The sequence below is a fragment of the Agelaius tricolor genome, unplaced genomic scaffold (assembly GCF_023055355.1).
Source record: "Agelaius tricolor isolate 1412-34295 unplaced genomic scaffold, bAgeTri1.0.p SCAF_10, whole genome shotgun sequence".
Taxonomy (NCBI): domain Eukaryota; kingdom Metazoa; phylum Chordata; class Aves; order Passeriformes; family Icteridae; genus Agelaius; species Agelaius tricolor.
In genome coordinates, this window is record NW_027269270.1 from 19028339 (window position 1) to 19048913 (window position 20575).

Consider the following 20575-nt stretch of genomic DNA (forward strand, 5'->3'; position numbering starts at 1 on the left):
GTGGTTTATTTATGCTTACTATTCATGAAAATACATTTGGTAACAGAGAAAATTAATTCCTATCTTATTTTTACAGACAACTACATTAATAGGCCTTCTGAAGACAGCTAGACTGCTGCGTTTGGTGAGGGTAGCACGGAAACTGGACAGATACTCCGAATATGGTGCTGCAGTTCTGATGCTCCTCATGTGCATTTTTGCACTAATTGCACACTGGCTTGCTTGCATTTGGTATGCCATTGGAAATGTAGAAAGACCTTACTTGGCTCACAAGATTGGTTGGTTGGATTCTTTAGGAGAACAACTAGGAAAGCATTACAATAAGAGTGATGCAAGCTCTGGACCATCTATCAAGGACAAATATGTTACAGCACTTTATTTTACCTTCAGCAGTCTGACAAGTGTAGGATTTGGAAATGTGTCTCCAAACACCAACTCAGAGAAAATCTTTTCCATCTGTGTCATGTTGATTGGCTGTAAGTAATTTTATCATGGATTTTAATCTTTTTTTTCTCTTTGTGTTTGAACAAATGGCTTAACATTCTAAACTAATAAGATTATAAGCATGCAGCCGGAAGGGCAAATTCCTAGGGAAAGGAATGTTGTATGCAAAAATATGTTGTGACTCATTCAGTGTCAGGAAGTAATCAAGTTGCTTGACGACTCAAAATCTGTTATCCAAACTGTCAGAATATCTGTGTTGTATATCAGTGCCTGTAAGCAAATCCTGTATAAGGTAAGAAGGTGAGTTTGGAGTGGATTTAGGAAATTCTATCCCATAATATTTATATAATCATAATTATATTTTATTTTTCTATTTAAAACTGAACCCGTAAATGTATGCATACCTTTTTAACTCTTCCCTTTGTTCTTAACTTTTGCTTAGCTGTACTCATCTGCAATGCCCTTAAGTAATGATATGATTTAAGCAAGTTTTGTTTCTCTTTAATCCAGCATTAATGTACGCTAGCATTTTTGGAAACGTATCCGCAATAATCCAAAGACTCTACTCGGGAACTGCACGGTACCACATGCAGATGCTGCGAGTGAAGGAGTTCATCCGCTTTCATCAGATCCCAAACCCTCTGCGGCAGCGACTGGAGGAATACTTCCAGCATGCGTGGACATACACCAATGGCATTGACATGAACATGGTATGTTCTTCTGTTTTTCAGGCAGAGATGTTGGGTGAGCAATACATAAATGCATGAGAAATTAGAAAGAGACTTTAAGTCTTTAGTATTTATAAGCTGTAAAAATACAAGTTTAAGAAGGTGCATATATATCTCAGTTGTTTACAATCAAGCCACTACATGTTTAGCATACAAACATTTCACTGCCTAGGTTATTGCCAGGTATATCAGTAATCTGAATTCTCATTGTGTATAGGAAAGCTTGCGAACTGTAGGCTACTTCTGTAAACTTAAACAGGGAAAAAATATATAGGTTTCTTCTTTCAGATATAGGTGTTCCAGAATTTTGTTTGTTCTTCGCCCTGATTTTCCACTTCCAGTATCAAACAAGAGAACCTGTGTTCTGTTGATGTCTACAGAGCTACTGTTCTATCAAACCTGTGGAGATCAATTCTTTTTCCAAATCTTTCCATGTAATCTAGAACAGGTATATTGGGAACAGGTTGAAGAGAGGAACAGGCAGGTTTTGCTGCTCTTTTCAAAGAGACACATTTGAATCACACGATAGTCTGAATAATTTGCTTGTATTCACAACCATGTAATTCTGCACAGAAAATCAACACAGTACTACTAACCATTTAGCCATCCACAGAAACTCATTTCTGACAAGGAATAACACTCATTTTTTCTGGTTTTGATAAAAAAAGCCCCTTCAATCTCTCCTTCTATAAATACATGGCTAGCTAAAAAGGAATAACAATCTGTTAGTGAGCAAAAGTAAGCATCTGTATCAATCTCTTATTTTCTGGAGATAGAAACATTTTTTCTGAAAAGTCAACATCAGTTTGAAGACACTGAGGGCATTGTACATCTTAAGGACCTGTGAATCTGTGTCTCTGTAGGGATGCTTTCCAGAGGTATTCAGAGCTGCAGATTAGAAACTGCAGAACTCTCCAGAAAGCTGTCAAGAACAAGAAAATGTATACACTTTTGTAACAATTTAACTAGAAATCAACTTCCAAAATTTTGACATACATTCAAACAGCTTTCATGTGATATCTATAACTACATCTCTGAATGACTGTCAGAGTACAACATTTTTATGCAGCAAACAGAAAAAATGGTCTCGATTAAAATCTTTTATAAAGGAGAATCACTGACAATTTGACTTTATGGTTACCATTAAGTAAAGCAAATCTTGAAAATACAATAGAAAATTAATATATTTGTCTTCACCTGCCACTTCCATGTGTCCCCTCCAAAGGAATAATATGTCCAGGGCAGGACAAGGACAATTGTATAAACCTCTGCTGGGGATTACTGCAGTGGAAGGTAGCATCGGTAGCTTCATCCTGTGTGGCACTGAATATCCCTAATTCCTTCTGATGGCAATGGAATTGTAGGGTACTCAGCACTTTGCAGGATCAGGCCCTTAAGCTGCAGTTGTGTTCAACCTAAGCCTAAAGCAGCTCACTGAATTATTTCTGAAGATATTACAAAATCATATATGCTTTAAGTAATTCATTGCCACTAATGGATGTACTAAAGCCACCTGGTTCACATGAAATAGTAACTATAACTGGATATTGTCACATGAAAAGTTGCATAATTTGGAAACTGGTGTACAGAAATTAGTCTTGGATTTGTCATGAATGTGAAACAACAATTAAATGGATTAAATAGCCCATATTCTGCAATATGATTGTGAGGCAGTATGGAGGATTTGTTTTTAATAAAGTGTGGAAAAACTCTCAAGTTTAGTATCTTGTTTCATTGTATTTTATTCCTTATTCTGTTCACAGTTTGATCCCTCAAGTTTTATGTCAATCGCCTTATTTCCTTTAAGAGTTTGAATGTATTACACTTAGTACAAGGATAATATAAGAATTGTGTGATTTACATTGTACTTATGAAAGATTTATCTCTTTCCTGTCTGCTTCACACCTAAATACATGGAATAACACCACCCACTGGTAAGAGCAGGAGGTATTTATATCAAATTTAATTCCAGTATAAAGTGTGAAGAATATCCATGTTATCTGTTGGGTTTAGAGCTTGTTCAGTGCTTTCTAATTTTAATTGTAACTTTTTGCATGATGAAGGGGTAGATAGCAAAGGAAAATAATCCAAGCAGAATCAGATGTGGGGCAAAATGGTTACTAAAAATTAGACATTAAAAAATGTTAATCTAACCATGTTTATTAATCACTGTTTTACCCCACAACTCAAGTCATGCTTCTTTGCCCAAAAAAGGTCATGTGCATATTGGTTTGCATCAGATAGTTGCTCTGTAGGAATGTCACTGACAAAGTTGTCATGCTGCTGATCATTCTGCATTTTCCTTTGTGTGAATGCTCTTGGTTTACACCATATCTGCATGTTAACACACGCACCTATGAAGTTTTCTTGGCTATTAGCCATGTGCATATGAGTTGGACTTGCATGTGGTTTTTTACTTAATTTTGCATGAAATATTTGCATTTACAGAATAAAGGACTAATATTGTCCTCAAACAATTGTGTTTGACTCCTGCCCATGTTTACTTGGAGGTTTTTGTGAATTCTGAAGGCAGAATTTCATCTAATATTTTTTTCTTCATTTCATGACTGAAAGCTGAAAAAAATTAAAAATCTCCTTTGAAATCTCCTTTGAAATATGAAGTGCATAATAATTATAATAATTTACATTGTATATATATATATATGTACATGCAACAAATACACACACATACTCATATATATATATATATATATATATATATATATATATATATATATATATATAATGGAGAATATATTTCAAAAGATGTTTTAAATTATCCTCAGTAATATATTTAAGAATCCAGGTAAAGTGGAAAGCAAAATACAAAAAAAGAGATTAAACAGAAACCCTTTTAATCTCAGGAGTAATTGTGCACTAAGACTAAACTTGATTTTTTAAACAAAACTCTACACCCTAGATTGCAACCAGAACTGTATGCTTACTTGAAATGGTTAAACTTAAAATTAGCTTTAAAGACCTGCTAGTTAAATATGCTGAGACCTTGTTTATTTGTTCATTTGCTCCCTTCTGCTCCATTTTTACATATTTTTGATTATATTTCATTACATAATGTATTTTGGTTAAAAACAGTTTCACATAATTATGCATGGACTGGATAAACAGGATTTGGGATTTGTTTTAATCTGGATAAAAAATCTTGAGTCTATAGAATAAGCATAATTTGAATCATGTCCCTGTGATATACACTGGCAAAGTCAAATTACAAAAAAAAAGTTTACATTGCACATTGTTTCATGAAAGATGTCACCAGTCCCAAAGAATCCAATTCTTGTAATAATTTTAACTGTCCTGGTCTAGTTTTTCTAAATTCTTTTTGCCTTCTTTTTCCTCTTTCATTCCTATGTTATCAGTCCAGCACTGATAATGGCATGCCTATGATGCTTACCCTAAAAAGATTAGTTATTTAGTGTTTGAGATATTTTTTTAAGTTATGCATGTATTTTTTACAATCCTGTCCCATCCTTTCTTTCCATGGATCTTCTGTGCATCTGAATAGCTTTATTGGTTTATTTTACATTTGAAAAGAGTTCAAAGAAGTAACTAAGTGGGACAAGCTGAAAAGTGTTTAGCCCAGTGTAAACATTAATTAAAATTTTGGGTGTGGGACAGATGTCTTTTTGGTTTGGGTTTTGTCCAATAGCATGAAAGGGGAGCACAAACCAGAATTTTTATGACTAAGTTTATGATTTCTCCTGCAAGCATCCAAGCAATTGGTTCATTTTACTGTTGTGATCTTGGCCACTGTGATCGTACAAGTACAGTAGAACACACACCTATCTTGAACGAGTAATTCTGTAGTAGCAAATAAAGGCCAGATTCACCATTGCCTTGAACAGGCTTCTTTTGTAAGAAATTGGCTATTGACACCTGGCTTACATCACTACATTTTTTCATTCTTGCTTTTCCTCCCACTGTGATCGCTTCTTACAACAAAACCAGTTTTAGCAATAGAACCAGTGCCACTAATGTATTTGAAAGCAGAGGATTAGAGAAGTAAATTAGAATTTCAAAAACAGCAAGGAGAAATTCTTTGTACCATCAAAAGACTAGTGCAAATTAGATGTGTTTGGAACAAAATCTAGCAGTAAATTCTTAAACCAAGGGAATATGTAATCATGTTGGAACTTGGCACTGCTACTTGCCTATAAGTTAGAACAGAAATCACAAGATATAAACCAGCCACAAAGTACCTTATGATTAGCCATAAACCTGTTCTTTCATTTTCTAAAAGAGGCAATTTTAAAAATGTGATCGCCTCCATCAAATTGAGTTGTAGAAAATAAGACCTCATTAAAAAAATATTTTCAATGATGTCCATCTATTTCTAAATGATCCTTTATCAGTTTCTCAGTGCATTATATTTTGTGGTCTAAAATATCAAAAGAAGAGCAATTAATTCTTCAACTATCATATTTTTTGAAATATCCAGATCTGATCAATCTTCAACTTCTACAGACTTAAAACTTTTCTCTAGTAGGGGAGTCAACAGTTGAACAAACTGAAATAATTTTTCATCTGCCTTGTTCAGCAATGTATCATATCACAGAGATCACTTTTCAGATGTACTCAGAAACTGTAATAGGACTGTAGAAGAATGGTCCACTGCAGCTTCACTAATTCCAGCATAAAGATGTCCCACATGTGTGTTGTGGTGATGACTGAAAACAAAAGATCCTATTCTTGATAAGGTTGTGAGGCTTCAATCTCATTGAAAGGTGAATTAGCTCATTATCACATACTGCTTCTCTGTCTCAGCTGTTGAAAGGAAACATACTGAACATTTTAAAAAATCATCCTCTACAAAGAGGATTTTTCAGAAATATTCTTTCTTCTATGTGGAGCCCAAGAGCTTCTGGAGCAGTATTATTGCCAGATGTGACCCTGTTCTTTCTTTTCTAAATGCTGAAAATGCTTAGAAATGTTTCAAACTTCTACTTACAGAAATAATTAATTTCTGTAATTAATTATCAGAGGAATATTAAATAGTAAATTCTAAATTCTTTCTAGAAATAAAATTGCTGAATTGCAGAAATGTTTAGCCTGGATGATGTTATTCAATTACAAGTGTCAAATGTTTGCAATGGAACTAAATCCCACACTATTCTCCATCAGAGGAAACAGCTGCTGGAGGACAGAAATCCTAATTCAAAATCTAAGCAGTGCAATTTGTGCAGCTAAAGAGTATCAGGTTAGCCTTAAAATTAGGTGGCTGGCAAAAAGATAAAAATTAAATACATAGGTTATTTCACCAAATATATGAATTAATATTAATTAATTTTACTAATTCTTTCTGAACAAAGACAAAAGGTTAATAAAAATAAAAGGTTTTAATATAAAGTTCAGCTTTTATTATTCAAATATTTTGAGAACTTTATTCAGCATTTAGTGATGCCAATGTCAACATAGCCTGAGATCTCTCTTATGAAGGTGAGAACCAAATAGATATTAAGTATGTGTGGTCATGACACAAAGTGAATTTACTCTTGCCTCTTTGTACCTTCAGCTGCTCAAATTTTTTGCTGTGTTAATTTTTTGTATGGATCAGTTTCTCAAACCATTTCACAAGGAGAGATCATGACAAGGCAGGAATAATCAGACAAAGTGGAGAAGGACCAGAATACTCTTCCGTTTATGCCATCTTAAATTCTCAGAGGAACTTGGGAGTATGCCTTTATCTTTCCCTCTATATGCTGGGCACCTGCCACTCATAAACAAGTCTAACTGGTTCTAGGACAAGAAAGCCTTAGTCACTTGTTTCAACATATCCCAAACACAGCACACAAGAGCACTCTTGTGCTCTCTTCAGCTGCTGTTTGGTATTTAATGATCCCACCTATATTTCAGCAGAGAAAATGTGTGACAGAAGATTATATGCAGAATTAAACAGTATCTTTGATTGTAAGGCAACAAGCACTGGAGAATCTCTCATACTAGGAAAGGCTGAGAGAACCGTGACTGCTCAGCCGGATAGGAGAAATGAAGGTTCACAGAGGATCACATCAATGTGAGCAAATACCTGAGGGGAGGGTGTAAAAAATGTGGAAAAAGGTTTAATTTCAGTGGTGCCCAGTGACAGGACCAGAGGTAATGATCACACACTGAAACAGGAGTATTTGACCAAACACCAGGAAAGACATTTTTACTGTGAGGATAACTAAGCACGGGTAGAAGTTGCCCAGAGAGGTGGTGGCATCTCTGTCCTTGGAGGTATTTGAAAGCCATCTTGGCATCACCCTGGCTACCAGCTCTAAGTAGACCTCCTTGAGCAGGGAGGATGGACCAGATGATCTTTCCAACAAGATCATTTCTATCCTCAATCATTCTGTGGTTTTGTTGGTATGGAATGTGGTATTTCCATGTTTAATGAAAACTATTTAGCTAATATCCTGGTTTGCTTCAGGTTAAATACTTTCTAAATATTTTCTATGAGTCATATATACCTGTTGAAGAACTGAGAATTAAAAATCTAAAAATTGTCATGAATTTTATAATTTATCCAAAAAACCCCAAGGTTATCTTTGCCCCAAACATTTGCTTGTTGCCTGAGATTAAGGCACAAAGATATGTCCAAATCTGTTGTCACAAATGTGCCTGATAAATGTGTGATATCTTGCTGTCATCCTGAGAAAATAAATTAATGAAGCTGGACTCCCTCTCCTCATAAAAAGATCATGTTCTTCAAAGCAGTATGAATCATGTCCCTGCTATCCTCACAAACAATCACTTATTCTGTGTAAAATGTTTTACATCTCTCTGGATGGCGTTATCCTCCTCTGTAAGCATGCCACGTAGATAAATTAGCATTATGTGATGTGGAGTAAGTTTCATTCCAAACAGGAAGAGATAACTGAACTTGGACTTGATAACTATCAATGACAGACAACTGAAGCCTGTGGTCACAGCATCTTAACTGATTTCCTTTACTTTTTCTTTGTCAAGGGGGAGGGCTACAGCCAATTTTATGTCTTATTACATGTCTTTTTAAAAATATCTGTGTGTATTTCTGGAATTATGCATGACATCTGATTCCAAACATTATTCTAACCATGAGAATCCAAGATTTTTCTCACCAGAGCCCCGTGGAATCACAACTGAGGAGATATTGTGTATAACAATAGAAATATGTTAGGAAAGAATGGAACAATTGAAACTCAAATCTGTATTTAAATGATTTATTCATTTTGGGTTTTCATTAATAATAATATTATTAAACAGCAGTTCTAATTTTATAATTTTCAATTTTTTATTTTGAAGACTGCATGGATGGTTTTCTAATATTTAGAATAGGCAGAGTGTGTACAAATTTGATGTTGATGTTGATTCTCACAGTATAACATAATTTTCAATAGAATTTCAGTAATGAAATCAGAATATGAGAGTGAATGTAACAAATATTTGAGAGTTTGGGTTGGCACAATGTCTGTACCGCACAGCATAAAACTTCATCTGGAAACATCAAATTCTGTATTATGTCACCTATTGGACTTAGATTAAACACCTCACCACGCACAATGTGTGCAATATGATAAGCTCTTTTTGGTAATGTAGGTTTTACCATTGTTTTAACAAATTTATCTTCCAATCAGCTACTTTCTTGAATTTCTAAGCTTGTATTAATGGAATAATCTCCATTGGAAACCAATGTTATTTAGTCTTCCTTTTAGGCATTTTAAAACTGTGATATTAAAGAGTAGATGTTTTTTGTCTCTGATGTATAAAAGTACTTTAGAGTGTAAGCTCCATGGAGCAGGGACTTTTTAGTCACAGATGCTTGAAAAGAGGCTGGTATCTTTCAGATGTCATTGACATTTAAATAACTATCAACTGATGTGCAATGATTTTAGAACAGTTTCATGACAAATATAAATTAATTATAAAAATAATTGTTTCCATAAGGGAATATCCAAAGTATCTTCAGAAATATAAACCAACACACATTGTCTGCATTGGTTTTGCTTAATGGTAAAATACAATCCCTTGAAAATCAGATAAACAGCTGATGTGAAAAATTAAAACTATTTATTCTAAATGTAATCTAACTGCTCATGAGTTCCTAACAATTCAAATACACTTTTCTTGTAAGTACTTCTGAATTCAAAATGCATTTCCTATTTCATATCCTATAAAAAATGGAGCTCTTCTAAATTGTATTCAGATACATACATAACAAACAAATTAATTCAAAATAGGTCTTTTGCACTCACATGACTGGAGAACAATTTCAAAATAAACACAATTCTTTTTCTCCTGTTTCACTGGTGTACATATTTGTTTCTCAGTTTTTCAGTATCATTGAGCAAATAAATTCCTACAACCTATAGCTTTTTTATTTCAATATAATTACATTATACTAAAAAGCATAATTGAGTACTAAGCTATTTCTAGTGATGTGATAGATACTGAAAACAGAGTGATGCCACAGAAGCTTTTCATTTATGATATTTTATTTTGCTTACTGTTATTGAATGCTGGCTTTTTCTGATGATGTATAGATTTCATATGGTAATGCCATAAGGCTCAAAAACTTGTTCTATATATGTGTGTTAAAACATTGTTTGTTATTTCACAGCATTGATTCCCATTAACAATCATAAAAACATTTCAATACTGTTAAAGGTTCTAATATCTCATTTTTACTACATAGCTCAGCTGGTGCAGACATAAGACATTTTCACCAGCAAGGGATATGAGTTATGAATAATTTCTGCAATGAGAGTGATTACACAGGATATTTTGTGCTGAAGTAGAAATTAATATAGCAACAAGTGAATGGATTTTGGATATATCTTTTCTCTGCAGAAATGTTTACAAATTTATTTAAAAGCAGTGCAGAGGATAAACAAGGACGAAATAATAGACTGATCTAATAACAAAGAGACACATCCTGTTCACATATTCATAAGACTTGTAGCATCAGTACGTATTTTGCCTTTAGTAATATGCAGCAGTAGCTGTCCCTAGGGAAAGCCAATGACCCAACCACATCACTGACAGCAGGTAACAGGATATAACAAAGAAAGGTGGTGTGTCATACTGTGTCAGCATGTGCAGAATCACTCGCAGTACTCCCATGAAGTCAGTAGCAGAAACGTTTATAGATTCTAAAACAATCAAAGGTGTATTATCCTAGAGAACTTAGAAAAGATCACAGATAATGACTATTTTGTAAACAACTCCTTTCCTTCTAAACAAAATTAACATGTTGCCATGGTACCCAAGAGGAATCCCATGATTCTACTTCAGGCAAACTCCCATTGTTCTGAGTAAAAGATGAACAAGGACCACAGCAAGTAGCCCTGTTGTTTGCTGAGCGAATCATCTGTCTATGTAAATCTGCAAACATTGCTGTTTCAATAGATCATGTTGCTTTCTTTCTGATAAAAATCAAAGTCCTACACTTGCAAGAGGGTTATATTTAACATGAAAATCCTAATAAAATGCCCTCATTCTGAAAAATATCTGATCTTCTTCAGATAGTTCTCATTTTACAAATGTCATGGTTGTTTCAGCAAAAACCTCTCATATAATAACTGTAGTACCTTGACAATTGATAAAAGGGAAATAGATATATGGAAATATATAATGGAAAAGGAAATTCGGTCAAGACTTTCCCTTTCACTGTCTTATTTGTTATTTTCCTGCAGTATAGTGATTCATGTACCCTGAGACCATTTCTTGCAATCAATTAATAGCATATGTTGTAACCACTAAATAGGTTAGTATTTATAGGAGTACTCACATTGTAAAAGCTTTGCAATATAGATTACACTATGAATTTGTTGAATTTTAATACTCCTACACCTTTTATGTCTGCTTGTAGGTCACTTCTTTCTTTTTGTCCAGGAAGAAAACAAAAATTATATCAAGAACATCCATAGCATTCGCATGAAATCCTTATGCTTGTCTTTCCAGGTCCTGAAGGGATTTCCAGAATGCTTACAAGCTGACATTTGTCTGCACCTCAACCAAAATTTGCTTCAGAATTGCAAAGCTTTCCGGGGGGCCAGTAAAGGCTGTCTTCGAGCTTTGGCTATGAAATTTAAGACAACACATGCACCTCCTGGAGACACTTTAGTACACTGTGGAGATGTTCTCACTGCTCTTTATTTTGTGTCAAGAGGCTCCATTGAAATCCTTAAGAGTGACATTGTTGTAGCCATTCTTGGTAAGTACATTATTACAAGGCATATTAAAAGAGTCAGATTTTCAAAAGAAATATTTATTGTTGCTCCTGGGACAGGAAATTTGTAAATATTTACTAACTATTTTTTTTTAATCAAGCAAAGAAATAATTTAAGAAGAAAAATCTACATTACTGCAATAATTCACACGCACCAGAGCCCAGACCTTTGGATTTCTAAAGATTTATCTTTAGTCACAGTAATCCCTAGGTAAAAGACAAGCTGCAAGTTAAGGCAAGCAGATATATAATTATTCCAGTTCTGATTATGCTGCAAGATCAAAAGTCAAGGCCACTCTGTTCTTAAACAGTGAGGAAGGTATTGAGACACATAGACTCCTCTCTTTGCTTACTGGAGCAATCTACTCTGGGCATTCAAAATGTCTTCTAGAGAGTTTCAGAAATATCTGTTTCTGCCCACTAGGCATAAAGGAAAAGAAGAGAATAACAGATTAATTTTATCTAGAAGTAATGACACCAGTGTTTCCCCTATATGTCTTACTAACACATCCTTTTTTGTATAGCATGATGAGTTACTTGTTTTCTTTCCCAAAAAAGTTGGCTCAGTCCAGCTGGGAGCTCACCTAGAGCTGGTTAGCTATAGCAGTATGGAAAGTAAAATAACTAAAACCTTGCATAACATGACCACAGATTTTCCCAATTTTATATTAGATAATAAGAATGCAAAGAATAGTTGAGTAGATGATAAGGATTTTGATGTACAGAAGAATATACCAGCTGTAATATCCTTCATATGTTGTCTTTCTGTTAATTGGCCACTGTAGGAACTTACACTCAGCAAAGCAGCTGAAGCAACATGTGGGCTGGGGGCAGTATGTTGCTATACTTTGACTGATTATTCTGTTTATACTTTGCAGGGTGGATATGTGAGCAGGCACAAGGTGTGCGTAAAGCAATCCTTCCCTAGGTTTAGATAGTGTTATCAAGATAATTAATCATCTCCTGCTGTTGCAGCTCATCAGCTGGGCCAGCTTTAGGCATAAAGAAAGTAGGGAGCATGCAAGTATGACATTGTGAGGTTTTTACTTAACTGTAATAGTCTTGCCCTGATAATGAGCAGTGTGGTTCATCAAAGAATTCATCTCTCACACCAAAAACATGTACATTTCTGTATTTTTTTCTATTGCACTTCCAGTCAAGACAAACTGGCAATTGTATGGATTCAATTATATGGATATCAATTTTTTCCTGGGCCAAAGATGCAGACTGGACAAGTTTTTCATATCATGCACATGAGATCCCTGTGCTCTCACACCTTAGCAGAAAACCAGCTATTTGCAAGGCCATGCCACTATATCTCTTCCCATCAATATCTGCCCACAATATTCTTATTTATATTCTTATTAATAAGAAGAATATTGCAGAGAAGGTTTTATATGCCTTGAATAGGGACCTCTGAATTCATAAACATTTAGGGCAGAAGGAGCATATTGGCAAACCCTTGTTTCGTCACTGATTCCTGTTACATTTCATATTTTTGACTATCCATTACATCTAATGAACTGTGTTTTAGGAAATAAAAACAATAGGTTTTGCGCTGAAGATATGAAGAGATGAAAATAGGATCACTTTTGATGGCAGTTTATTTCCATATTTAATCATCTTTATTGTTTAAAATGTGTGCTTTATTTCCAGTATAAAATTACCTTGCTTCAATTCCTTTCCATTGGTTCTTCCTATGCTTTCCTTCTTATATTCTAGAGGCATTGAATACCAAGTAATTTTTTCTCTCTAAAGAATAGATGCAATATAATCAGGTTTTCTCTTAATCTTCCCATGTTCAAGATCCTCGCTATAAATCAGCACTTAAATTACCTTTTGGGTTTTTTAGCTGCAGTTTTAAACTTCCTTTTTAGAAAATAGAAAAACCAGAACTGCTCTTAGTAACCCAATGTGAAAGGCACAACTGTTTAACAGAGACCAAAAAATCACCACTGTATTCTTTTTTACCAGTCTCTGTTTCTCCCTTGCCATGATCACCCTTCTTTTCCACAAGTGTTTTCTTAGTGCCTCCCCAACCCCATTTTGCAGGTAACCCTGAAACCCTTAGTGTGTAGCATATTTTCACTTTTTTTATGGCTGAAACTGCTTTGCATGGATGAAGTTTAGGTGCAATTTGGCAAAAATGAGCAATTAAATAGAGATGAAAATCTTAACAAACCCCTATTGCAAATGCATCAACACTGATTGGAAGAATCATAATGGTATCAAAACAGAGGCAGACGTGTTTAAAGAGCTTGTTCAAAAGAACTCCTGCATCTTAGAAGCTTTGCATTCCCTCAAAAAATATAAAAATTAAGTAATTTTCTACTAAAATATATTTCAAGTACAGTCAGTTCCTTCATGTAATTCTTAACAAAATGATATTACAGACCAGACAAGTTCTGTACTGGACTGGCAATAGAAATTACATCTTTGCCATTGTAATATGATTGAAATTACCAAATAATGCTTTTAGAAGAAAGGAAAAAGGAACCTGCTCAAATCATATTGTTTTGGTGAAACTGAAGAAAAGTTGTGATGAAACACTCACTTAGTCCAGTTATATGCTCATAAATTATCATTGATCTTAATAATTTCACTTTTAATACTTAATAATACTGCTTTTTTTAAATATATGTACAATAGGAATCTGACTGTATCACTTCATGTAAAACCAAGTATTCCTCTGTCATAAAGAAATACATCATTCAATGTAATGTCTTATTCATGTTTAAAATAATAATCTCTGTTTAATTTTCTTTCTGCAGGGAAAAATGATATTTTTGGAGAGATGGTACATCTTTATGCAAAACCAGGAAAGTCAAATGCAGATGTGAGAGCTTTAACTTACTGTGACTTACATAAGATCCAGAGAGAAGATCTACTTGAAGTTTTGGATATGTACCCTGAATTTTCTGATCTCTTCCTCACCAATCTGGAGCTAACTTTTAATCTGAGAGATGAAACTGCAAAGGTACATATAATAAGTGATTTTTCTTTCTTAATATTGGGCCAAATCTGTCCCACAGTAACAATACTTGAACATAGCATTTGAAAAACTAACAAAATGAAAAGCTAAAATCCTATATTAAAAAAATATACTCTCCTGATTGCTTCAACTGAAGTCAGTTAAACTCAGCAGAAGTCAATGAAATTATTCAGATGATGTTAATCTAACAGGATTTGGTTCTATATTTAAATAGTATTAAGGCTTCACCCAGGGGGATTTTGTTAAAGCCATGGAAAATAGGGTTTTATTAGATGACTATAGCCTAGGTCACCACAAGGGGTACTTTTGACACTAAATGTAATTGTACATCCATAAAATAAGAATAAATCAGATTATCCACATTCCTTCTGTGTCTAGCAATAGAAAATATTTAATTGCCTTTCAAATATGAACTGTTAATTCCCTTATCTTGGCATGCACTCTACTTCCTAGGGGACTAAAAACTTACAAGAGACTTTTCAACTTTCACTCAGTCTTCAGATTTGCAGGCATTTCTTGGTCTCTTTTTCCCACAGTGACTGTCCTAAGTGTCCCCTTTTGCACAAATTACATCTTCAGGAAAAGTCAAAATATTACCAATGTTTCCCAATTTCAGACTGAGGGTTACTCTACTTGGGAAAGGAAGTAAGTGGGTGTTTGGCCAAAGGGGGAGTGGGGAAATTCTCTTGCCCAGTTTGTGCTGCTGAGGCTAAAGGCTTCCCTAGAAGATTGCAGGAACTCCAGCTCTGGCCACCAGGCAGGGACTAGACTGCCCACAGAATGACTGGTTTATATTTCATTATTTCTGAGATAATGCCATTTTTTTGACTACCTTAAAGAAAAACAGAGGTTCAGTGTGAAGGAACTAACATAATTTGGCCTCAAAGGCCTTCTAAGAAAAAATGAGAAAAAGAACACTTAAGTTGTGGGCTGCAAATCATAGGGACATCTTTGCTGATCAAGTGTGGATCCTTGTTTTAAAAAAATTATAATAAATACAATTTCTAACAAGGAATGTCTTTCTATTATGACCATTTTTTAATAAAATATCATTCCAAAAATAAAAGACCAATTCTATTATTTTTTTCGGTCATGCCTTTTGTGCATTGAAAAGGTCATAATTATTAATTCCATGTAAAACACAACAAAATGAATGTATGGTCTAGTGATAAATTTAAGTTAAAACAGAATGTCCATATATTTGAAAAATTTCTTGAGGATAATTTCACATTAATGATTTAAGTCTGAGAAATTATTTCTTGCAATTACATTGTCATCAATGTTTTATCATTTTTTCTTTAGATCAGAGACAAGAAAGGCAGGAGAAGCTCAACCATGCTTCTGAGCTTGCAACATCACAGTTTTTCTCTAACAATTCCACTTACTTTCCACTTTCTATTGCAATCCAGATAATCATCCCCCCAAAAGAAGCATTGAGCACATTCTGATTTTCAAAACACCAGTCAGATCTAATTTGTTATCAGAATAAGAGGGGCTTCTGCCTCAAGTTCTGCCCCTGCTCTCTTGTTTGTATGAAAGTACCTTTTTCTTCCTGCAGCTATTCCACCAGTGGGCCACCACAGAAGCACATTACTTACCAGGTTTAAAGTGAAGGGATAGAGAAAGATGTAAATGCTTCCCAGCTCCCCTCTGCCCTTCTCCCACATGCAAATCTGCTTACTTGAGTGGTATGGGAAACCTCACTAGCACAGGGAATGGAAGTAGGTTGAAGCCAATGCCATGGGTATGTACACAAATAGCAAAACTGGTGTTATATTTGCTAATTTGTAAATTTCTTAAAGTAAAAAAACAAGAGTTAAATGCATCTTTTACCTACTGAAAAAAAAAAGCACTGCAATCATCTTAAGATGGATAGAAAAAAACAACATTGTGTTCTGGTACAGAAATAAGTATCTGAATGATCTAAATCTGATAAAGAGGAAGGGAGGGTCTAGAAGGATAAAATAATGAGGTAAAGTGCCTGATGCTTGTCAGGCTTATATTTATTGTAAAATATAACCTTTATAATCATTGCAAACTGTAACCTTTATAATCATTACCATCAGTTAAATATAAATATAATTGCAATCAATTACCACTTTACTTCTTGAAATAGTATGCATTCTCTGTTAGAGGTTATTTAATTTTTTTCATTAATTTGTCTAAGGTTACATAAGCCAGGTCTGTGCAAGTTCAGAGAAATTGAGAACACATGAACACATGTATTTCCATGTAAACTTATTATCAGTATAATTTTATTTCACCATTAGGTGATAAAAGTGTTGGTTTTGCTCAATTTGCATAAACTTTTTTCATGTTAGCCTGGGACAATTCCATTCATTAGCTGGTGATGGAGAGGCTGATGCAGGCTGACTTTAATATTGCCTTTTTTAAAGCTTGAACATGATTAACAGTCAATCACCTATTGCAAATCTGCCCTCCTTAGATGGGACTAATCTGTCATTTTGTTTCATATTTCATTCATCAAGTCTGACCTCGTAATAAGATCACAAACTACCAATGATACGGATGGAGATAACTGCAAAATACGGAGACGGAAATTGTCCTTCCAAAGTGAAATAGAGAAAGGTAATTAACTTCATTTCTTACATGAGACAGCACTGCCTCATTATTCATTGGTATCTCACTTGGTAAAGCTGGGTACATTAGAGCCCATGTTGGCTGTTACTGGAGCAGCCCTTGAGAATCCAGCTGGGCAGCAAAACTTCTCTGTGCATTAACTCCTATATGCTTATGTATAACTATAATATATATGTTTTACACTTTTATGACTTCACATCTGTCTATGAAGAGCTGTTCCAACATTAAGCTACCTTATTGCCTTTGAGGCATGCATATATATATATATATATATATATATATGTAAATTATGTCTTAATATCTATTTTCTGAGACACCATGTTTTAAACTGTGTGGACAACCTAGTCTGTGGATTATTTTATCTCCTCAGCAAAGTGCTTTGTTGTACTTGGTGCTAGGTAGTGTTTCTCCCTGGAATAGAAATATTTTAAAAATGAAAAATTTAAAATATTTCAGGACACTGTAGATTCACCATAGTCTGATTTGGATCCATATGGGAATGTGTAAAAGGTTGTCCTGGCAAAAGTTTATGTAATACTTTATGTGCTTACATTTACATTAGCAGCTTTTGGGACCTAATGAAGGAAAATTCAGTGAAACATTAAACGTTTTTACCACTATTAAGTACTGCTCAATACTGGAAACTGTAGACAGCAACAGTCATGAAAACAGCTAAACTGATACTCATGGATTTTCATTTTTTATGTAGGAAAAACACAATTCCTTGAATACCATTGCACTTTTATGGTTGAATGGTTTGTCTGACAAATTACTGTTTCTGTTATGCCTGTCTTTCACACTCCACAGTTAAACCTCAGTCCTAAATGCAGCATAACCAATTTATGGAGTAGCAGAGTAGCTGATAATAAATGGGAACAGTTTAAATATCCATAGCAGGTATAATGCTCAATGAAGAGACTCTAATCCAGAGTGTGGCTATTCAGAACAATGACATCCCTGTTCGATCAAAGAAGCATCTTTAGGGCAGGAAGCCAAGACCGACAACAAATCTGTCAGGAAAATGTCCCCATGAAATATTCAATCTGCTCTTCACAAAGAATCTGTTGACAGAGATACTTTGCCTGACTAACCTTCACATTTCTTATGAGAAAACATATGCTGCTACCTAGACAAGATGGAAGTGATCTTTCCTGTTGTGCCTGCAGTAGAATTACAAATAGGCTACTCCGGTGTCAGTGAGGTTCCAAGATCCCTAGGCTTTATGGTTCTTGCCCAGTCAATTACAGTGAACATCCTCTTTGAAACATTTATTTGCATTACTTTTGAAAGAATATAATTTCCCACAGTTTTCTCTTTGAAAAAAATACTTCCACTGTTGGGGAAGAAGAGGCAAGACTGGCAGGCTCCTTAGCCCTGGCAATGATTGTACAGCACTTGGTAATAACTGGGTTAGGCAGAAGTGAGGTACATTAGAAGTCCATCTGAGGAGAAGATAAAACTAGTAGGAGTCCTTTGCCAAGTACTGAGTACACTTTTGGTCCAGTGGCTTACTGCCCCTCTCTGGTCTCTTTTCAGATTCTCTTCGTGTTCCCATGGCCACAGCAGACACCTCATAGTCATAGATCTTCAGTGTTACTTTTCTGTGTCCCTTCCCACATCCTCTTTGAGGTTGTAAAGTAGGTTCTACTAGGGGTACTGCTGGTTTTTAAAGTAATGTTCTATTGATTTCAACCCTTTATATGTAGGAGGGAGTGGTATCTTATTTTGATCCAGCATAGTCAGTCTATAATGATAAATATTTGGAGATGATCCTGCAGAGTTTTTCAGAACTGGAGGAGAAAAGACACAGTTTCTGAACAAACAGTTGGAAAATGTATTTCTGGCCACAGTGTGCCAAAAGGTAAAAAAATGCTTGTTGTATGAAAATCGTATTTTGATTTCAGAACTATAGTTTGAACAGGATAGGGACTCCCAGAGTTCTTACTGTTATATTTTGATATTTTATTTTGCAGTTATTAGAGGCATGCTTAGTAAATGCTCTTCTTGCTGGCATTCTTTACTTTCAGCTGTTAACCTACTAGCATATTATGCAGCTTGAAATTGCATTTTTTCCAGCTTTAGTGTGAGCATGATGTTTTCTCTGTTTTGGAGTGCTAAAAATGGGATTGTGTTATCTCAGCCTTTAGTTCATGCTAGCCTGATTTGGACCTTGTTTCCATGGTAACTCTTCCTGCACAAGTTTTATCAGGGGTTAAACAAAATCAACACAGTTCTCTTTTATGCATCTGCAGTTAGTACCCCTGGTTCTCCAGTTTCACACAAGACCTCACTCCACATATACATAATTCCACCATTTCTATCCTGTGATCTTAACTAGGAAGGCTTATAAGGGCTCTGTCATAGTGTGTTTTTAGAGGCTATGAGACTATTTGAGAGACCAGTTTGTTCTCCGGCTTCTAGAATCGGTTGCAGTCTCAGAAGAGGTCCCCTGCAAAAATGGACGTACGCACTATGTAGCAACTTGCACTTGCTCCCACCCTAAAGAAATTCACTGCATGTCTTTTAGAATAATGGATGGTACTTCTTGCACAGGTGCAGATGCAGACTTAGCCAGTTGCCATAGATCCTTGACAGTCAGCCAAGGAAGTCTCTGAGACTGCTTAAAATTAGCAGCATTCCAGCCTGGCAGTTCCAAACAAAGCTCTCAGCTGGGTTGGCAAGTTAGCCTCCTGCTGAAAACTTTGTGACAACGAGCTGTGCCATCTATACTCAGTTGTCATTTTTAGCAGTGCAGAATACAATTTTTTCTTGCTCATTTCTCATTTACTTCTAGCAGTTCTGTGTGAGTTAGCTAATTTCAAGGGAAGTACATTCAGACAAGAACTTTCTTTAGCTCTGCTAGTTCTGAGTGCAGTTCTATTATCCCATGCTAAATAGGGCATTTCTAAAGTTGTTTACATCAATATAAAATCCAATATACGGGTTGCACCATATATGAAAATGCACAGTGTAAGGAGACTCACAGAAAGCCTGAAAACTTGGGGCTTTGAAAAGACTGTGCTGAAGGTCAAGCATTATCATTTTTGCTAGCAACTTTTTTAACTTTTTGTTAATCTTGGCTCTAAAATCTTAACCTTCTTGGGACTGTTCTAGTGACTGTTCTAGTTGGCCCAGGAAACTTATAACAAGAAAATTTTAGCTCCATGGATATGATTTTAAGTTGTCACTAAGCAAAGTTCTCCCAGATTCTTGTTACCCTGGGGCTTGCACTTGTCCGTGTCGACACAGACTGTAACAATCAAGTGGGATATAAAATACATTTTGTTTCATTCTTAAAATATTATTAAGTAGTAGACTCATATATTGCTTAATTTGAAGAGTTATGTTTCCTGATCAGACTTTTCAAAAAGTGTCTACTCATCAATTCTCAAAGTAAGCACAAAAGCCAGAATTCTAAAAAACTTCTAACTGAATCTTGATTAATGTTACTACCTTAAGTGTTCACTGCTTGTAGGTGTTTTTCAGGCTAAGAGGCCAAGCCATATTAACACAGCTTTATTACACAAAGTATCTAGAGGCCATGGCTCTTGATTTAGATAGAGAAGACAAGAAAACGTTTCAGGAACTGATTCTCCTGCCTGAAAC

At 35.0% G+C, this 20575-nt stretch overlaps 1 protein-coding gene across 3 annotated transcripts in view; it reads left to right on the forward strand.

Annotated features, from left to right (window-relative positions):
• KCNH7 (potassium voltage-gated channel subfamily H member 7) overlaps positions 1–20575 on the forward strand; it is a 206793-nt gene that overhangs the window by 168537 nt on the left and 17681 nt on the right. For 2 of the 3 annotated variants that reach the window (XM_071435034.1, XM_071435033.1), the window contains 5 exons: positions 77–476; positions 955–1155; positions 11107–11361; positions 14148–14353; positions 16858–16957. In XM_071435034.1, the coding sequence (XP_071291135.1) occupies positions 77–476; positions 955–1155; positions 11107–11361; positions 14148–14353; positions 16858–16957 (1162 nt within the window). The remainder of the gene's footprint in view (positions 1–76; positions 477–954; positions 1156–11106; positions 11362–14147; positions 14354–16857; positions 16958–20575) is intronic. The other variant, XM_071435032.1, reaches the window with a different exon arrangement.